The sequence below is a fragment of the Emydura macquarii genome, unplaced genomic scaffold (genome assembly GCF_026122565.2).
Source record: "Emydura macquarii macquarii isolate MOO-44397 ecotype Brisbane River unplaced genomic scaffold, CSIRO-AGI_Emac_v2 contig_561, whole genome shotgun sequence".
In the NCBI taxonomy this organism is placed as follows: domain Eukaryota; kingdom Metazoa; phylum Chordata; order Testudines; family Chelidae; genus Emydura; species Emydura macquarii.
The window spans coordinates 12,801,859-12,821,265 of NW_027130698.1; the positions used below are offsets into that span (position 1 = coordinate 12,801,859).

At 38.2% G+C, this 19,407-nt stretch overlaps 1 protein-coding gene across 3 annotated transcripts in view; it reads left to right on the forward strand.

Moving 5' to 3' along the window:
* CDH13 (cadherin 13) overlaps window positions 1-19,407 on the forward strand; it is a 689,068-nt gene that overhangs the window by 659,318 nt on the left and 10,343 nt on the right. For 2 of the 3 annotated variants that reach the window (XM_067540161.1, XM_067540163.1), the window contains 2 exons: window positions 5,412-5,645; window positions 8,478-10,242. In XM_067540161.1, the coding sequence (XP_067396262.1) occupies window positions 5,412-5,645; window positions 8,478-8,710 (467 nt within the window). In that variant the 3' untranslated portion in view covers window positions 8,711-10,242. Of the gene's footprint in view, window positions 1-5,411; window positions 5,646-8,477; window positions 10,243-19,407 lie in introns of those variants that run through there. The other variant, XM_067540162.1, reaches the window with a different exon arrangement.

Below are 19,407 nucleotides of genomic sequence, written 5' to 3' on the forward strand. Positions count from 1 at the left end.
AGCTTATGTAAATTACCTGCATCTTTTGAGCTATGAAATTAGGCTAGAAATCCCACAGACAAAGTTGTCTTCTTGGGCTTATTGAATCAGAAGTACTATGAGACTAGCTCTTCCCATGATTTATGTGGCATTTCCACTTCTTGTCTTGACCAAAATTAGACAAATTAAAAGAAAAAGAAAAGAAAATGTCTTGAGTTTCCTTCTCTGTATTTTTCCTCCACTGGCTTTTAGATATATAGAAAAAGGTTTGTGCATGATTCAGTTTGTTAGCTAAGCAAAGGTTCTTATTTTATCCCATCTGGTTTGGTTAGTTTAGTAAAGTGCTTTGAAATCCTTTAGTTAAATACATTGTGTAAATGCCTAATTCCAAACGGGGGAAATGCATTTAAATTGCATTTAAGGTGTGTTTAAAAACCATCAAAACTCAGCAAGGTCAAAGTTAAGTTGACACTATCAAATTAACAAAGAACCCATTCTCAGCCGTAACTTTGAATTTCCTGGTTATTTGCACATTTCGAAACCTTTCTCTGCAGACTTCAGCTGCTTTGAGCTTGTCCCAGAGCTTGCCGAATGCTGGGGAAGGGATGCCTGGAAGGAAGAGAGTAAACAATTGTGAAGTATTTCCCTTTTGGTTGTGTCTGCACTAGCCTCCCTCCTCCCCTTGAAAATGTTTCACAGTGTTACCATTGGCTCCGGCTCATTGTTAAAAGCAATGCTGGCGATTCTGTGGTAGGCAGGGTTGCAGGTGGCTACAGGCTTTTTAACCATCATGTTGTCCAACCCTAGTCCTACCAGATCTGGACATCATGAAAGTTATAAAGTCAATAGGTTTTTGCTTAAACCAATTCTCCCATTGTTGCTACAAATGGATCTCAACCACTTGCTAGCAACAGTGGAAAATTTGATCAGGAAAGTCTTAATGAAATCCAGTCTTTAGAGATTCAGTCACAACTTCAGGGGTTGGTCCATCTCCAGCGAGTGTGCAATTCATGAACCTAAAAATTACATGTATAGCACAGACAAGTTTTTGGCTCACACAAAAACTTCCTTGGAGTTCCGTTTAGTCTTAGTTTGAAACAAACCCCCACATTCAAAGTCCCAAGGTTTGAAATCGAAACTATAGGAAACACAATTTCACATTCTTATGTAAACTCACTGGTAATGACAGCCATTACACTTCGTATATGGAACCATATCTAACCCTAATCTGGTCCAATGTGCTTCAGGGAATTAGGTACTTAGCTCTCATTGACTTTAAGTGGGAGATGGGCTTCTGACTGTCTTAGTCACTTTTGAAAATCCCATCTACTGTGCTTAGGTCCCAGAGTTAGGCTTTGTTTGAAGAAAAGTAGATAAGTGTGAGGATAATGGAATAGAAATGTTTTTATTCAATTGTATGAAATTTCAGACAAACATTTGCTGTCACTGATCTAAGTATAGCCTTGTCACACTGGACACCCAGACACAGCAGCATTGCATTTCTGCATGGGAAACAGAAAGTGAAAATGACAAGAAACATGAAACTGTCTTGCTGGCATCATGGCAAATGGACAAAGAGCAAAAATAAAGTAAAATAAAAATAAAGACAGAAGTGGTGAAAAAAATACATTGGAATTTTAAAACCCTTTCAGTTTATTGATAGTAAGGAATTTTATTTTGTGATAAGATTTTTATTTTGTCAGTATCCCTTTAAATGATTCCATCAAAAGAATGGAATCTCATCATGGGATAATGATCCCCTGCTGCTACATAAATACTGAAGCAGAGCCAAAGCATTTGTCTTCCAAGCAGGAGACATGATCATGTGACAATGTTGCATTACAATAACTTCATTTCAATTAGAGAAAATTATTTATGTAGATTTACCGTTTTTGATGGATGTTGGCACAGATGATTGGCAGTTGCTGATGACCTCATTATTTATTCCCTGCTGCCATCACAGTGCTTTTGTGAGCTGAGCTATTGGATACCAAAGCCAATCGGAGACCTGGTTTTCCCTAAAATAACTTTTTAAAAAATACTCTGCAATCTGACTGGTGATGGATGTGCCATTTTATATTATTAAAAATGTCTTCCTAGTCTACGTCTGTGATCTTGTATCAGGCATAACTAACTGCCTGATTGGCTTCAAAATTGGAAGCCAGATTCCAAATTCATGCCCACATGTTTAAAACTTAAACTCTTGTTTGCTCAGTTTCTGTAGCTGAGTATAACTTCCTTAAAAATTGGCTTTATACTGGAAGCACTAATATGATGTTGCCTGGTATTAAGTTAGAATACCAAGGTATAGCAAAAATAGGTCCAAAAGACATATCTCCTGAACATTCATTTTCAAACTATTAATTTTCTTTAAGTAGCAGCACATTCATTTGCACTAAAAGTATTAGAATACCCCTTTACACCATTTTCTTATAGTTGTAGCCCCTTTCATTGTAGCACTCAGGTAGGGGACCTTGAAATGCCGTATCTTATCTACCTCTTCAAGGTATGACTACACAACCTATTCCATTTTCTGACTGGTGCATCTCACAACAAGAAGCAGTACCTATTGCTTAAATGACAACTGCAGTCAGAAACTTTTGATGTAAACTAATGCTAGGATATGCTGACATTATTGCTTCTGATGAGGTTCAAAGGTGTACATCATGTACTTCCTATTGCTGCATGATCTGATATTCTCCTAAACCTTTTTATTATTACTGATGAAGACTCCAATCACAGAAACCTTACTCAACTTGGATAATCTTTAGTCTCATTGAAGATTACTCCTGAGGGTTTCAGGATTTGACCTTAAAGTAGTAATGTTCCTATCTGATAGCTGCTCTCTTCTCTTTTGTAAACTAACTTTTGCAGCCCACAGACTCTTACTCACATTAGTAGTTGTTACTCATGAAGTAGTGCCATTAAATTCAATAATGTAGCTTGTGTGATTCAGAGGAAGATTGTCAAAATATCTCTATAGCCAACAGCTCCCAATCAAGCACCTAAAGTTTCAAAATATTCAGCACCCAGTAGGAGAGAGTATTTCAGTTAGGTGTCTAACTGGGTGCTGAGCTTCTTTTCAAATCTTGTCTCAGGGTTTGTGGGACTGGCCCTTTATAATCTGTTGTATGCCTTAATTCTACCTCTAGCTGCAAAGTTTTACAATACAGATTGAAGGGAAGGGGAGGCTTATTTTAGAATTAAAATATGCTAGTGAGAGGCTTTAGTTCAAACCCATTGTCAGCTAAAGATCATGGGGTTTTGAATGGTTCTTATTTCCAAGGCATACTAGTGTCAAATTGATAAAAGCTGTATACTCTCAATGGATGCACTGTAACCATTTTTCTTTGACTTGCTTTTTGTTGCATTTTTATGACATGCTTGTTAACATTCTTCAATTTGTGACCTTGACATTTGCCTATTCTTCTTTCAAAAGTCTTTATAAATCAGCAAAACAGTTTGTCGCAGTAGTTCTAAGTAAAACAATCTGACGCTAAGTCATATGAATGGACAGAAGCAATTTTCTTTTTCTCTTTTTTATGCGTATTAGTTGTCTGGTCCATAAGCCATGGGAAGATAATGAAGCATTAGTTAGGCTGAGCAAATATAGTCATATCTTCATTCCACAATTAACAGTATATTCATAATGCCGTTAGGTTCTTAATTTCAAAAGGAAGATTTTAATATTACTGACTTCAGAGGAAGATAAGCAGGGCAATGCACAAGACATTATCAGTCCAGTGTGGAAATAATGCATTCAAAATTAAAGACAGCAGTTTAATTAAGTGCATGAAAGCCTGACTTTTATGATCATATTTCAAATACTCAAATGTCTTTTCATCCATTCTGCCATATGACTTTACTTAATAATATATCAAGAACAAAAAATGTATTGGAATATTTCTGCAAATTCAATTAGTCCAATAAAAAATGAAAAATAATTTTCATTAAAAAGACCTCAACCCTAACCCTTGTCATGACAAAAGAATGAGGGGGGGAAAGAAACCTAAGGAACTATGAAAATCTGCTTTTGTTATACAGTTATGTGCTGAAACAGATGAAGTGCTGCTATTAGTAATAGTTGTCATTATAACGACTAATCACATTATGTTACAGTTAGAAATCTGTCAGATCCAGACCGTGGGGTGTTTACTTTCTTCCTGCGAATGCAGTGTCACAGTCTATCAGTGATTCCCGAGTTGATTGGGCTATTGAATGCAGATTAATTATACAAAAGAGTGCCACTTTTCTTGCTAAACCACACTAGCAATTCAGAGGTTAAACATACCCTCTTGTTTCTGTTTCATATCTGGAGGATTCTGAGATTAATAAAGCTGAGGAATCTCAGATTTTTGATACGCAGGGTATAGTAGATCTCTGAAATAAGAAAGAATAAGAAAACCTGGCTGTCAAGAAGTGTTTCATTTAGACTGGAAATTATTATTAGGTATAACAACCTACAACAGGGATGTACTTTTAAAAAACTTTGTGACCAGCTCTGATGGAGAACTGGATGGTAAAAGGATTGTTATGGAGATATTAAGCTTTTAACCAGGACAGTAAATCACTGGTTCAGCCTGGGCACAGTTATTACTGTCTGTCAGCTATTCATTGACCTCTGTGAAATGAAATGGTGGGCTCAGACCTGATCCCTGTGGGCAGATGTCTACATTGCAAACACTTCCAGCACTATAGCTAGTACATCAGTCTCAGAATAGAAGCTAAAACTTGTTTTGATAGTATTCTGAATAAACAACACTCTCACCCCTAAAGTTCATTCCTCTAGGTCACGGCAGATAATTTGTGTAAATTTGAAACTGCCATTGCTCTTTCTGTACATCTCTGGATAAATAAAAGAGCGCGTTCTCCCAAACTCTCACTGTGGCAGAGTTCACTAAATTAACTGAAGTCGTCCAGTGGTTTAGGGTACTGGCTTAGGATTCAGGAGACCTGGGTGCTATTGTCCACCAACCTAGTGTGTGCCCTTGGGCAGATTACTTGTCTGTGACTCCGTTTCTCCTCTCACTCTTTGATTGTCCTGTTTATTTTGATTCTAAACTCTTTGGGGCAGGCACTTTCTCTTACTGAGTGTTTGTTGTGCAGCAAATTGCTCACCAGATTTAGCCTCAGATGCTAGTCTAATTTCAGCCCCACATTATACTTCTACATAAATCATCCTGAACAGAGGTTTTCTTAGATTAATTCTCCTTACTGTAGAGAATCGGCCTCACTGGAATTAGAAAAATATAGCATCTAAATGAAAACTTGAGTTTAAAAAAATTGCAAAAGGTCTTAATATGCTGGTCAGAGGTGGGCACCATGTCACTGATGCTGATCTCCATTTGTATCTCCATCCAGGTCTGCTTTTTAGCGATTAGTGTGTATTATGAAAGGGCAAATTCATAAACACTTGTTTGTTTGTCATGTAGGCAACCCCCCTGCAACCGGCACAGGGACTTTACAGATAATGCTGGAGGACGTCAATGACAATGCCCCTGCCATTTATCCAATGTTGGCAAAAGTCTGTGATGATGCAAAAGATCTCAGGGTAGTGGTCTTGGGGGCATCAGATAAGGACCTTCACCCTAACACAGATCCATTCAAATTTGAACTGAGCAAACAGTCTGTCCCAGATAAAGTGTGGAAAATCACCAAGATTAACAGTAAGTCTTTTAATTTGTTTTTCTTATCCCTTCATTCTTGTAGTCTCTCTCTCCTGCTCCCTAAGTGTCCTTCTGAACCTTCTTCCTGTAAATGCTATCTGACTATTAGCAGAATTCAATAAAATGAGTGATGCTCTTGCAGGATGGGCCCCCCTCATACATCTATTGAGGCTGGTAGGTGAGACATTTTCAGTGATGTTTATTCTAGGGATAGTTACCTGATGGGGCATGCCGACATGGCAGTAATCTCCTCTTCCTCCTTTTCTAAAATCAAAACTCTTCCACTTCCCAATAAGCTTACTGCACTTGCCTCCCACAATATTGCATTAAAAGGATAACGGGACCACCATATTTCATTGTGCTGGAACCTGCATGTATTAGAGGTGCCAGACAATTCCATAGTTTAGCAGCACCATTCGATGGATCCTACACCTAATTGATCAAAGTACTTACGAACATGCCTAACTTTAAGTATGTGAGTAGTCCCACTGAATTATGGAACTACTCGTGTGCTTAAATATCGTGCTGAATCAGGGCTATACTGAGGTGGGAATAATCAAAGCATGTGCCACAGAACTGCAGAACATTTCTAAGGCTAACTGCAGGCACAGAGAACTATAGTTGGGGGGTGGGGGGAATAATTGTTTTTAATTTAGATTATTTCCATTTCTTTTCACTTCAAAGGTTCTTCACTATAAGCCCAGCCCCCTTAAACTTTACTCAGAACTTTCAATTCTGCAGACTTGGAATCAGCTCAATTGCCTTATGCTCTACCCTGTCCAGGCCGATGGCAATGGTGTCTTTTCTGCAGTGTGGTAACTGATACTACCCAGAGTATTCCAGATGGGCGAGTCCACCAGCGCTATCTGAGATCAAATCACAGAATTGTGTGTGAACAGTACTATCACTTATATACTCCTATCAGCTTTTGGTGATCAGAATGATCACTTATGAGTAGATTGTGCCTTTAAGGCCTGATTCAAAGCCCATTGAACTGAATGAGAAACTGCAGTGGCCTTTGATCCAGGCCCTTAATACACAACCCATTGTGATGGGTGGCATGGGGTCATTCCTTTTTCCTCCTGCCCCTTCCAACCCCAATGGGGAGCAGTCAGAACCCATTTGCCTTGGGGTCAGTACACCATAAAAGGATTCAGCATACCTACCTGCACACCGATGGGCAACTCTTCTGGCCACTGCTTAGGATGTACAAAGCCAATGGACTACTGTCTACTTCCCCACACCTCCTTTTTAGCAAATCAGTTAAGTGGGGTGAGGGGATCCCCCATGCCCGTCACATATACTCTTCTGAGCTTAAAGGCTATTATTTTAGGTAGTTAGACCATCATGGGTCCAGACTAGCTGCTCCTCTGACACCTCCTCTGGCCTGTCTGAGTGAAGCCCAGCAGGTGTTAGGCCTCTTATCTTTTCCGGGGGGAATGCCACAATCCTCCCACTCTTACACCAAGACTCGGCCTTACCTCCAACAGGTCCCACTGGGTTTGGGTACCTGTCCTTCTGCCCTTTGGGAGCCTGGGGCCAGTGGTTAATACAGAAGGAACCAAGCATGACATTAGAGAAAAAGGATTTTAAAACAGTAAGAGGCCTACATGCACATCTACCTTACCCAATCTTATCATCCCCCTAGAAGAAGAAGGCTTAGCTTCTTCAGATCCCCTAGCAGGTTGTCTGTGTCTGTCTGTTCTCCAGGGACAGCTCCCTAACATCTGCCCCCTCCTTTGGACTGCCTTTTTAATGGTTTAAATGCCTTTTGAACTATGGCTTTCCAGTACTGAAAAACAAGTCCTGTAACTTGGCGGGAGCCTGGAAGCAGCATCTTCACAACTAATAGTTCAGTCGTCATCTCTTCAAGACAGCTAAGGTGTTTATTAGAAGGTTATGTGGAGTCATTGTGTTGTCTTCCTGCTTGTTTCCTACCTGCCCTGCTATTAAACTAAATCAAGATATGCTTACAGTAAACATCCCAATGACTCAATATAGCCATACAGTAATTGTGCCCCAAACCAGGTCACATATAATATTCATAAGTTACAACTGCCCCACATCCATCTTCCTCTCTCCTCCTCACTATAGGTCTGCCACAATCCAGCCCTTACTTGGTATGTTTGTTTCCATTGGAATTTGCCAGTTGAGCAGCTTCAGCTGGAAAAATCATAGTTTTAAACAAAATAAACTCTTGAAAATCCTTGTTTTGATGGGGTTGCAGAAGGAGCCGGGGGAATTTCCACTCTTGCCTAAGTGGAAGAATTCCTATGACCGAGTTTTTGATTGGATACCATTTCCTAATCAGTTATGTATAGGTTCAGTAGAATTCAATTTTTATTGATATTATCAGTCAAAATTCTAAAACAATGTTTAGTTTTAAGCACTTTTTTTACTTTTAACAATTGAAATTTTCATAGTTGTGAAAATTAAGCGGGGGGTGTCAGACAATAGTTATTTAATGACAGCAGATGTTGAGATTTGAAAAGTTAATAAAGCTTTTTATAATTGTTAAAACACTGCATCCCATGTCAAAATATATAAAATGAATACCTTTATATTAAACTCTTATAAGTTCTCAAGAAGGGTTTTCTTACTGTGTCTGTCTAAATTTTGATTATTGAAGGCAATGGTTTTTCGTGGGTTTGTGAAATGGACATTTACCAACATTTACCGATAAAAATCTAATTGTTCAGCCTATTTATGTAGAGTGCTTTCCTTTTCCCCTGGATTTTCATGTGGCACATGCTGTGTAGTATACTGGTGCCTTTTTATCTCTCCCCCTCCTTCTCTGTGGCTGCCTAATTATTACCTCCTTATTCTTTGCAGACACCCATGCGCAGGTCAGCCTGCTTCAAAACCTGAAGAAGGCCAATTACAACATCCCAATCTTGGTGACAGATTCTGGAAAACCGCCTCTGACTAACAATACTGAACTGAAAGTACAAGTGTGTTCCTGCAAGAAATCCAAAATGGACTGCAGTGCAGCTGATGCCCTTCATATCAGCATGACCCTAATCCTCCTCTTTTCACTCTTCAGTTTATTTTGTAAGTTTTCCTAAACTCCAAGTAGTAACACAGAAGCGTTGTGTAGCTAGGTTCTTGGAAGTGAATCTTTTGTGCTTCTTCATAAGAACTCCTACCCAAGGGAGAAGAAGTTAATTTGTACAGTGATCTAAAAGTCCACAGTGTGACATCTGAATGTTTTGAGGAAGTAACTATTTGAATGGGGAAAAAAAAATTCTATAGGTAAAAAAAGGCTAGGAAATGCCAGGTTGTCAAATTAGTAGGTGATAGCAAACACAGGCAAAGTTTTAAGTGGAATCAAAGAAAATCAAAGCTGAGATCTAATAAACCGAGAAGCATGGGCGGTAGTAACAGATTTGTGAGTCATTTTCCTTTATCTCTCCCCACCTGAATTCAGTTCAAAAACAGAAACAGGAGATTAAAGGTATTCGTGTAACAATAGCTGTTCTGGGTCACCATGAAAATCAGTACTGTCTGCTTCAATCTGTCTGCATAAAGTGTGTAAGCAATGGAACACAGGGAATTTATTCAAGAATTTGAGTTTATAGACATCTAAGATTGATAGGCTGGAGAACTGCAAATCAAAAAGAGAGAGAGGCAGTTGATGTCTTGGGATAACTTTCAGTAGATTGTCTCTCTTTGATGCTTCTGAATAGACCTTTTTAAAAAATAAAAAACAAAACAAAAAAACCCCGAATCCCACAACACCTTACAAATACACAATGTAATTTGGGAGAGCTAAGAATCAAAACTAATGTTTGAAAGGTGATGTGACTGGGGAGACAAGGACTTCAAAGTTCTAATCCTAGATCTCCCCTTGGCTCGCTTTAATGGTCTTGGGCAGAGCTGAGAAAATAATTGATTTTTCAGTTCAGTGGTTGAGCCAAAAAAATCTGGAAATAAAATGAATTTCATATTGACCTGAAATGGAAGTTTTCATTTCCATTTCCCTTTCTCCCCTCAATTCATTTCAGATCAAACGAAATATTGTATTCAATCCAAACCCTTCAGTCACCCATATTTTTTTTGTTTTGTTTTGTGTATGTTTAACTTTTGTTTCGTTTAAATAAATCGAGTTACATTTCCCAAAAACAAAACATCATTTTGGAATGAAAGGTCCAAACCATTTTGAATGTGTTGTAACAAACCATTCTGATTTTTTTTTTTAATATCTGGGGGAGGATTTTTGGCCGAAATTATTTGAGGAATGCAACTCAAATTCGCAAAAAGTTTTGATCAACCCAAAGCTACATTTTTTGGCAAATAAACTATTTGTCTGAAAAATTTCATCCAGCTCTAGTCTTGGGCAAATTTCTGACACAGTTAGTGCATCAGTTTCCTCATCTGTAAAATGGGGATAATAATAATAATTTACTTAAGGATTGTCATTATCATGTAACATTTGTTTAGTGCACCGTATATGTGCGTTGTATTGTTTAGGTGGATTTAACACCTCATCCCGGCCAAAGGGCTTAGAGTCTGCAGAAAATACAACATAACATTTTCCTGAGATAAGGGCTTGGGAAGATGCGTTTTGCACATATGGGGTGTTGGGTCTGCTTGAGTTATATAATACACATGTTGGTTCTTTTTTATTGTAGCATATTAATTTTATCTCAAGAGCTTGGTGTGGCTGTCAGGTGGGAAGTTTAGAATTAGCTGATGTTTGGGAAGCTCTTTGAAGATGAAAAGAGCTTTACAAACGCTAAGTGCAAATTCCTGTTTTTGATTCTATCCGGTGACATCTGAAGTGAGTGCACTAAATTCAGTGCAGTTACCCTGCACCCTGAATTCAGCCCTAAGTAATATTATATTTGTTAGAACTATTCTTCAGGACATTAAAAAGTCATATCAGTGTGTATTAATATGCAGGTCATTGGTTCAGATTAATCTCTGATGCAACTACATGGAAGTTAATGGCATTACCCCTGGCATAAGTCAGGCCCATTATGATAACCTTCTTACATCTATAGATGAGATTTCAGTTTTCCTTCTGAAACTTTACTCATGTTGGGTTGTCAGTATAGGATGTGATTACAGGTGCCGTTGTTTTAATATCGTTTGGTTAAATGTTTTGGTTTTGAAAGTACCTAAGTGCTTGTTATCTAGCAGGTTAAGAGGTCTACACATTTTTCCTTGCAATGAACCATGGGATTTATCTAATGGAACATTCTACCTTTGGGATCCAGATCATCCCCCCAAGTGTAACCAGTTAAAATGTAAGCCATAGATAGGCCTAGATCATGAGAATGGCCCTTAAACACAGGAACAGAAGAATAGCACAATGAGATTCCCCCTCTTTGTGTGGCTGCAGAAGAACTATTCACACTGACAGTTCTTGCATTCTGGGAAAGATAGGGACTGCTGGTTCTTTCTTGCCCACCTCTACACCCACTAAGGAGCAATATAATAAGAAGGGGTGGGAGAGGGTAGCTGCTGGCCCGGTCACCAATCCATTGCAAGCCATAGAACTAGGCCAGCATACTGAGTGGAAAGCATATTGCTCCATCATTATATGCAAGGTGCTGCACTGGAGAGATAGTACCCACCTAAGATGCTCTCTCTCTGGTGCTCTTCCTGGAGAGGTGCAGCTCCACCCCACATCCTACATTGGCCTGTGGCATGAAAGCCCGTAAATATTAGTCTGTTTTTAAAAAAAAGCTGCCTGTCAAAAAGTTATTAAGGCTCAAATTTACAAATGGAACCTGGTTCTGGGCTCTAATTTTGCAAAACAGCAGCACAAATTATGTATATCTGCATGATTTGCAGGTGTGGTTTGTTTGGGTAGGTAAAGATACTCCATTATTTTGTCTTGGCAACTGATGAAAAGACAAGGAAACACCAGTTGTATTGGAAAACACCCGTGGAAAGCCCACCATTTGCCAGATGTAGGTTATTTTATCCACAGTTATTGTGAATGTGAGCATATATTCAACAAATAAGGTTAAGCACATATAGGCAAAAAAAAGGCCTGACCTCCAGTGTTCAGACCAAATTCAGACTTTTTCCTAAAATTCAGTGATGCTCAAATCTGAGCTGCTGATTCAATCCATTATAGAGATGTGGGCCTTGATTTTCCAATGTCTTGTACCTTCTACAGTCATTAATACTTGTGCAAAGTGATTGGAAACGATCGTCAAATCAGACTGGTAGCATTTTAAAATCACTTTCCACAGGTGTGCATGACCACACAAGGCAGTACAGAAGGAAGCTCGGGAACTAGCTAAGAAGTTTGGCTCTGGCTCAGAACTTTTGCAAAATGTGCTGGTGTCATGTCCGGGGGCTGAGGCAGGTGGGGGGTTGGTTCCTTCTCATGTCCACAAGTAGCTGTTCTTTTTATAGCTACTCTAGTTCCATCACAATGTCTTGCATAGTCCAAATATTTATCAGAGTAATGAAAGATTATGGTGCCATAAAAACGAAGATAACTTTAATGCTTATTGAACAGATGAAATATCCCATTGCTAGTGTCAAGTTATGGGTTTAATTTTTGCAAAACCCCTTACGTAGCTCACTTTGCTCTTGGTGCTTATGTTTTACGAGGCTCTTATTCCTAGGAGGTAAATTCCTCAATCAAGTGAACTTTGCTGTTCATGGCAAAATCTTTCATTTATATATTTGACATCTAGAGTGAGGATGGATAACCCTATGAAAGAGCTGTTCAGTATAAAAATGCCCTGTGTGAATCACCGGGCCATTACAAAACATCTCAGTATTATCATTTAAATAGAGCAATTATTAGCTACGTTTAGAATATATGCCTGTTCTGTAAGTCACAGAAGAAGTGATATGTGGCAGATTTCTGAATTGAATGAACGCAGAACTGAAGAACCTGATTAAAACTTCAAGACAAGCAAAAGGAAACAGTTCAGCATATTCAGCCACTGCTGAGTACATTCAGTAATGGCAGGCTAAGAAATATACAATTGCCCAGAAGCCTGGAATATGTAGATGTGCAGTTGGGACCAGAAAAGGAAATCAGGGATTGCTGATGTGTGTGTCTACGGTTTCATAAAACAAGAACAAGGGCCATTCCATGGAATGGTAAAGTGGCACTTCAAAAGTGATAAAACAAAATACTTCTTTGCGCAATGCGTAATTAATCTATGGAACTCATTGTGGCAGGAAGTCATTGAGGCCAAGTATTTAGTAAGATTCAAAGAGGGATTAGACACTTATCCAGATAGCAAGAACATCCAGAGTTATAATAGTTAATGCTAACAAGTTTTTGAAGGGATGTTACTGCTCATGCTTCAGGGCTTAAACCAATCTCTAACTATCAGAGACCAGGATGAGACCTAATGTTGGGGGCAGATTATTCCTCGTCTGACTTCTGCAGTATCCTTACACCTTCCACTGATGCATCTGGTACTGGCCACTGTCATAGGTGGCTAGATGGACCATAGGTTTGACCCAGTCTGGCAATTCCTGTCTCTGTATGGTCTTGTGATATCAGGGACCACAGAAATAAGGTGTCAAAAGGGCATTGCTGATTGAGGGAAGCAAAGGAAGCTGAGTTGCCTCCCGGGTAAGGTGAGAAGGGGGCTGATCAGATAACTAATAAGTAATGCTTGGGGAGAAGGAGGCAGGACTAGGGAGGATTGCACTATTGACATGTCTGGGCATGAGCCTCAGTTTAAAGGTACAATATTGTCTCTTACTGCTCTGATCTGAGGCCTGTGGTGACACGGCCTTTCAGCTACAGTCAACTAGTTCTTTCTTTCAAGAAAGAGAAGCAGTATATTAATGTAACAACCAAGCCAAAATAAGTGATACTGGAGGTATCCCTGACGTATGCTGGGTTGTTAGTCGATTTATCGCAGAAGGAAAATGATAACGAATGTTCATTTTACTGTCATCCAGTTAAAACATCTGGGTTCCAGAGCTGACATAGTCCAAGTGAGAGGTATTCTGAAGGGGGTTAAATGTTTGTTAGCATATTGTTTTCACGATGGACTTCATCACCATTTAACTGAAACCTCTCAAACTTTCCACTAAGAGCATCTCCACAAAGTGGCCTTCGGATTAAAAAAAAGAAGAATTAGCCCATTATGGCAATGTAGGAATTGACAGCCTGGATGATCACTTTCTGTAGGTATTGGAAGAAGAGTAAAAGGAGCATAGTTGCCTCTACAAATTACACTTTAAATACCATTAATTTCACAACAAATGACAGTTAACATCAATGTTAACAAGCTTTTAACTACCAGACCGTTAGTTTTTCAGGATATTTTGCTCTTGATAGAAATATTGTTCTCATTGTCCTGTAGCTCTGCCATGGTAGAATGAGTTTCCATAATGAATTTAATCAAAACAAGCCCACTCAGAGATATGCATCAAAGAACCTTCAGGAGTTGATATATGCACAAGAGACTGGGCAAAGTATAAATGCTCTCCAGCTTCATCAGGCTATTTCCCGTTGGCTTAAAGGAGGATCAGGAAGGAAACGTATCTGTTCAGTGAGCTGAACAGCAAAAAAAAAAAAAAAAGCCGGCCTCTCTGTGGAGAACTCAAATAGAGCTACCCTGTGTGATCAGATCTAGATATCACATCAGATGGACGTTATCTAGAATATTATTAGCTAAATATTAGATTTTTCACTTGATTTTGAAATAACTTTGCATAGTCTCAAACTGATAGTTGCTTGTCACGTTTTAATTTATGTTAAATCAACATAAGGCTAAGTGAGAGCCAGGCACACACACAAAAAAGGAGAAATTAAAAATGAGATCTCAAGGCACTATAGTCAAAACCAGGACAAGTAGCATGCACAATGATGCCTTAAATTAATTACAGTCATAACAATATTTAGCTTTAATTCACTTATGAGAAAGAGGTGATGCTGAAAACTGAAAAACCGTATTTTAAATCTTAGCTGACTGTAGACAAATTATAGAAACCTTTTTCCTTTTGATCCAGCCTGGGCAGTGGGCTACAAAGTTGTGAAGATGACTTCAACCCAAGTAACTAAAGCACTTCAGTATCATGAACAGAAAGAAAAGGAAACAAAAATAAGGTGGTTGTAAAGAAATTAAATGAGCTTGTGGTCTCTGCATTGAAATTAATTTGCCAAACTAAGTGTGAAAAGTCTCAGGTGTGTTGAGAAACACGAGTATCACACTGATGCCTGTACTGTGATTGCAAATAAGCCTGAGAGAGATCCTTGAATGTAACTTCCTGTTAATTTCCTCTATCCTTCCTGTTGAAATGGTAACTCCCACCTCTATTGCCTTTCCTCTCTGCTCCCCTCTGTTCCCATTTAGGAATGCATCTACAGGGCTAATAGACAAAACATCTTACTTCACACACACACAACCAGATTGCAAAAGTTGGATATTAAACCACTAAAAAATATTCAGATAATATTAACTGGCAGATTTAAACCTGAGAATGAAGAGCCAGAATTATAACTGAAATGTCACCTTTAACCCGCCTTTTTGTACAAAGGAGTTGCAGCATATAAATTCTACTTTTATGCAGGAACCCCTAACATCTGAAGATTCAGGCAACGCTGATCCTGAATAGCGTGAACCAAAAACAAATCATAGAAGTTAGAAATGGAAAAAACCTATGAGATCATCTGTTTTTTCCTTTGCCAGTGCAGTACTGTTACCTGCAGGTACACAGTTTTGAGTCTTATCTCTGAATTTCTTTGCTTTGCGTAGGTTGAAACAGGCAAGTAATATAGTTTTTCATCATTTAATTTCTGTTTAGTTTTTAGAGAAGGGTATTTTTTTCAAAAATAATCTAAGATCTGGCCCTGTTCTATGAGGTCAGAGGAAAAATTATGCACAAAACATTCCATTTTAGTGGTTTTGCAAAAAACAATTACATATAATTCCCATCTCAGTTCTTTTAAGATATGTTGTGGTTGGCATTATTTTTATAAGTATTTTTGACAGATGGGAGAACTGACATTTTGCTAGTTAAATGAAAACAAAAGCCAAAACTTCTTAGCAAAAATAGCATATTTCTACTAGGGCAAGTACTCATTTTATAAGAAAAGTAGAATTTCAGTATTGACATCACATAGAGCTGTATATATTAGCAGAATTTCACTCTGTATGAAATTTAGGAATGCTTCTGATGTGAAAATGAGTTGTTTTGCACTGCTATAGTGAAAGCCTCTTTTCAGGTATTCCAGCACACATAATGTTTACCTGGTAGGAGCTTTTAATAGTGATGTTTAGAGACTGATTCTTTTCTCACACTGCTGTAAATCAGAAATATCTCCACTGAAGTCAATAGACAGACAGAGCTATAAAACTTGCTTAATAATTATATCTAGATTTTCAATGCAAGGAGACACAGGCCCACATGTATTGTGAGAACAATAGTTTTGTTATGAGGCTCTTAAGATTTTTGATTGACTATATTCTAGTAGAGGAATAGTGGTCTTGTGATTAAGGCACTTGCTTGGGACTCAGAAGCTGTCAGTTCAATTCCCAGCTCTACTACAGACCTCTTAAGCAAATCATCTAATCTCTATAATTTACAGAGTCCCCCATTTTTTCCCAACTTCTCGGAGATATAATTAAATCATTAATGTTGATGAGGTGCTTGGACATTGTGATGATAATGGCAATATGACACCTGGATCTTGCAACTTCTTAGGGGAAGACTGACTGCTCAGCACATGTGACGTCACAAGGTTTTGAATGGGCACGTCAGTCTGTCCATGCACTCTGAATTGCATGGCTCAGTGTCTAAAACCTCACTACATAGCAATATCCACAGGTTATGCTTAACCTCATTGAAAACTTAAGTCTTTAGCCTAAATTTCAATGAATCAGTAGAGCTGTTTGGATAGTGAAAGACATTTTAAGTATATTTAAAATAACTAAAGACACCAGAAAAATAAACATTGAAAAAAATGTGACAGTTTATGTATGTTGGGAATGTAAAAACTAAATACTTGATAATACAAATACAACTAGTATTTTAGTTCCTTAAAATCTATGGTGTTGTTACCACCAGGCATTCCATAGAAGTGAAATGGGTATTTGAAAAGATTAAAGTAGTAGCCTTCTCTGTGGTGTGCATTCAAAGGAATATTTTCTTTTTCCATTTTTTTTTTGACAGAAGTAAATAATATTTAGTTTGTGATGTATTGTGTTTGTTTTCTGGATAACAGTGTAATATCAGGTGTGTAACTTCAGACAGCTTTCTGAATTGTTTTAAAATAGATTACATATAAAAACGAGAGCTGAGCAAATGATTCACAGAAAATAATTTACTGGGTGAATTTAGGCTGTTTTCCTGCTCAGAGAATGTCCACAACAAATCATGAGTCTGTTTTCTCTAGCTTAGCTAGTTTATCTATCTATGCTTTTCTCTCTCTCAATCACTGTAGTATCTGAGCACGTCAAAATGACTAACACATCTTTGTGAATTATATTTTCCTGTACAGACTGACTGTAAGCAACTTGCTACTGGTATTCAGTGTGTGATATTTGAAATACAACATGAGTTGGTGGGTTTTGATTGGCCACAAATGTCATATGGTGTTATTTGTGTTGCTTGATTGGATGAAGATTATTAACTCTTATTATTCAGAGGAATGGTTGAAGAAGCCATTCAGGCTTTGAATTGTTCAGGGCCATCTCTTAAAGCCTTAAACGATGATTGCATGCATAGGTTATGTATGCACTGGGCATGTACAAAAGGGCTTTGAATATTTAGGATTGAAATGAAAATTCAGGGGCAGCTTAATCTGATATTTATGAACAAATAGCATGAGAACAGCCCCATTTGACACATTTCTTATTGATTTCACTTTCTTCCATGGCTGCCGAGCAAATTACATTCCTCTCATTTGAATTCTTGCTTAATAACAAGTTTTTAGGGATTCTCTCAATATTTCGTGTTGGGATGTAGTTTACCTAGAGACCTAAGTGTCCCTGGACTAATTATGTTCATGCTCTACTTTTGCAAGACTGCTTGTGAAGTAAACTGCATTGCTTTGGAAGATGGGACCAGACTGCTTATGTAGCTTTCCACTTTTTTAAAAGGTTGGCTGGTTCTTATCTTTGATATATTTAATTTACTTTACTGCTATATGTGTGAAAGCTTAAAGAACTATTCGGTCTCCCTACTTCAAACATTTACTTGTCTGTTTTATTAAATGAATATTTTTGGCCATTCAGTGGGATTTAATAGCTCAATGCAAGAGACAATTCTTTCCTACAGATTATTTTACTGGATATCCTTCCCTCAGGTTTCCTATTTGAACTGAAAGAGATGCAGCTTTACTTTTACTGTCTACTAAAGCTAAGGTGATGTGACTGTAGCAAAGTTGTCCTCTACAAAAAAAAAATTATATATCCCAGTCAGGTTTAGAATATCTTTGCTGCTTTACTCTAGGAATTATGGTCCCAAAATTAAGATACTCTAACCAAATAACAAGCAGGGATGTTATTGGAAGCTGCTTTATTAGGTAGCCATATAATCACATTGAGCACTGGGTAATCAAAAGTTGTAGGCTAGCTTTCAAGCAAACCCAAAAAGATGGGTTCAGCAAGGAAGTAGGAACTTGACAAGAGTTAAAAAGATAAAGACTAGATCATCAACTAGTATAAATCAGTGTTATTCAAATGGAAGGGCTGGCCAATTTATATTTGTAATTAACAAATTGACATTGGTGGCAAGGAAAACAGAGATGTAGCCTTTTATCTTGATGAATAACTTCATAGGTATACTGGTCTGATTATGCAACGGACTAGCAATGTTCAGATACTAGGGTGATGGGCATTGTGTGAGCACCTGAATAGAATAGAATAGTCCAACTTCAATTCCCATTTAGGTCAATTATTAGTTTGAAGATGTTCAGCAGCTGAAAAGAGATGAAGGAATGGCAGGCTTCAGAGGACTGGGCTCTGTTTTTCTGTGCTGTATTAACCGGAGTGTTGTATGTAAGACACAGGGGGTAATTGTCCCACTCTGTTCAGCTCTGGGGAGGCCTCAGCTGGAGTATTGTGTCCAATTCTTGATGCCACACTTTAGGGAAGATGTGGATAAATTGGAAAAAGTCCAGACAAGAGCAACAAAAATGATAAAAGGTTTAGAAAACCTGATCTGTGAGGAAATGTTAGAAAAACTGGGCATGATTAGATTTGAGAAAAGAAGACTGCAGATAGACCTGTTAATAGTCTTCAGACATGTTAAGGCTGTCATAAAGAGGATGGTGATCAATTGTTCTCCATGTCCAGTAAAAGTACTACAAGAAGTAATGGGATTAATATGCAACAAGGGTAATTAAGATCTGGAATTGGCTTCCAAGGGAGGTTGTAGAATCCCCATAACTGGAAGTTTTTAAGAACAGGTTGGACAAGCACCAATCAGGGAAGATCTAGGTTTATTTGGACCTGCCTCAGCACAGGGGTCTGGACTTAGTGATCACTCGAGTCTCTTCCAGCCCTACATTTCCATGATTCTATTCCTGATTTAAGAAGAAAGATATTATACACTACCTACCATCATGCCTTTTCTCCCAGCAACAGTATTCTGGCACATTGTCTATTGTAGGTAGAGAGAAAGCAAATTTTAAACAACATATGGAGAAATGCCTCTTGGGAGAACAAGTAAACAGATGAACAAAGCTGTTCTGTAAATCTTTTTCAAAGAAAATAATGGAATTATAAGGCACAATGACCAGTAGCATTCAGGTATAAACCCATCAAGCCTGGATCTTGCATTATCTGACGTTCCTAATGCAGTTTATTAGCATGGACCT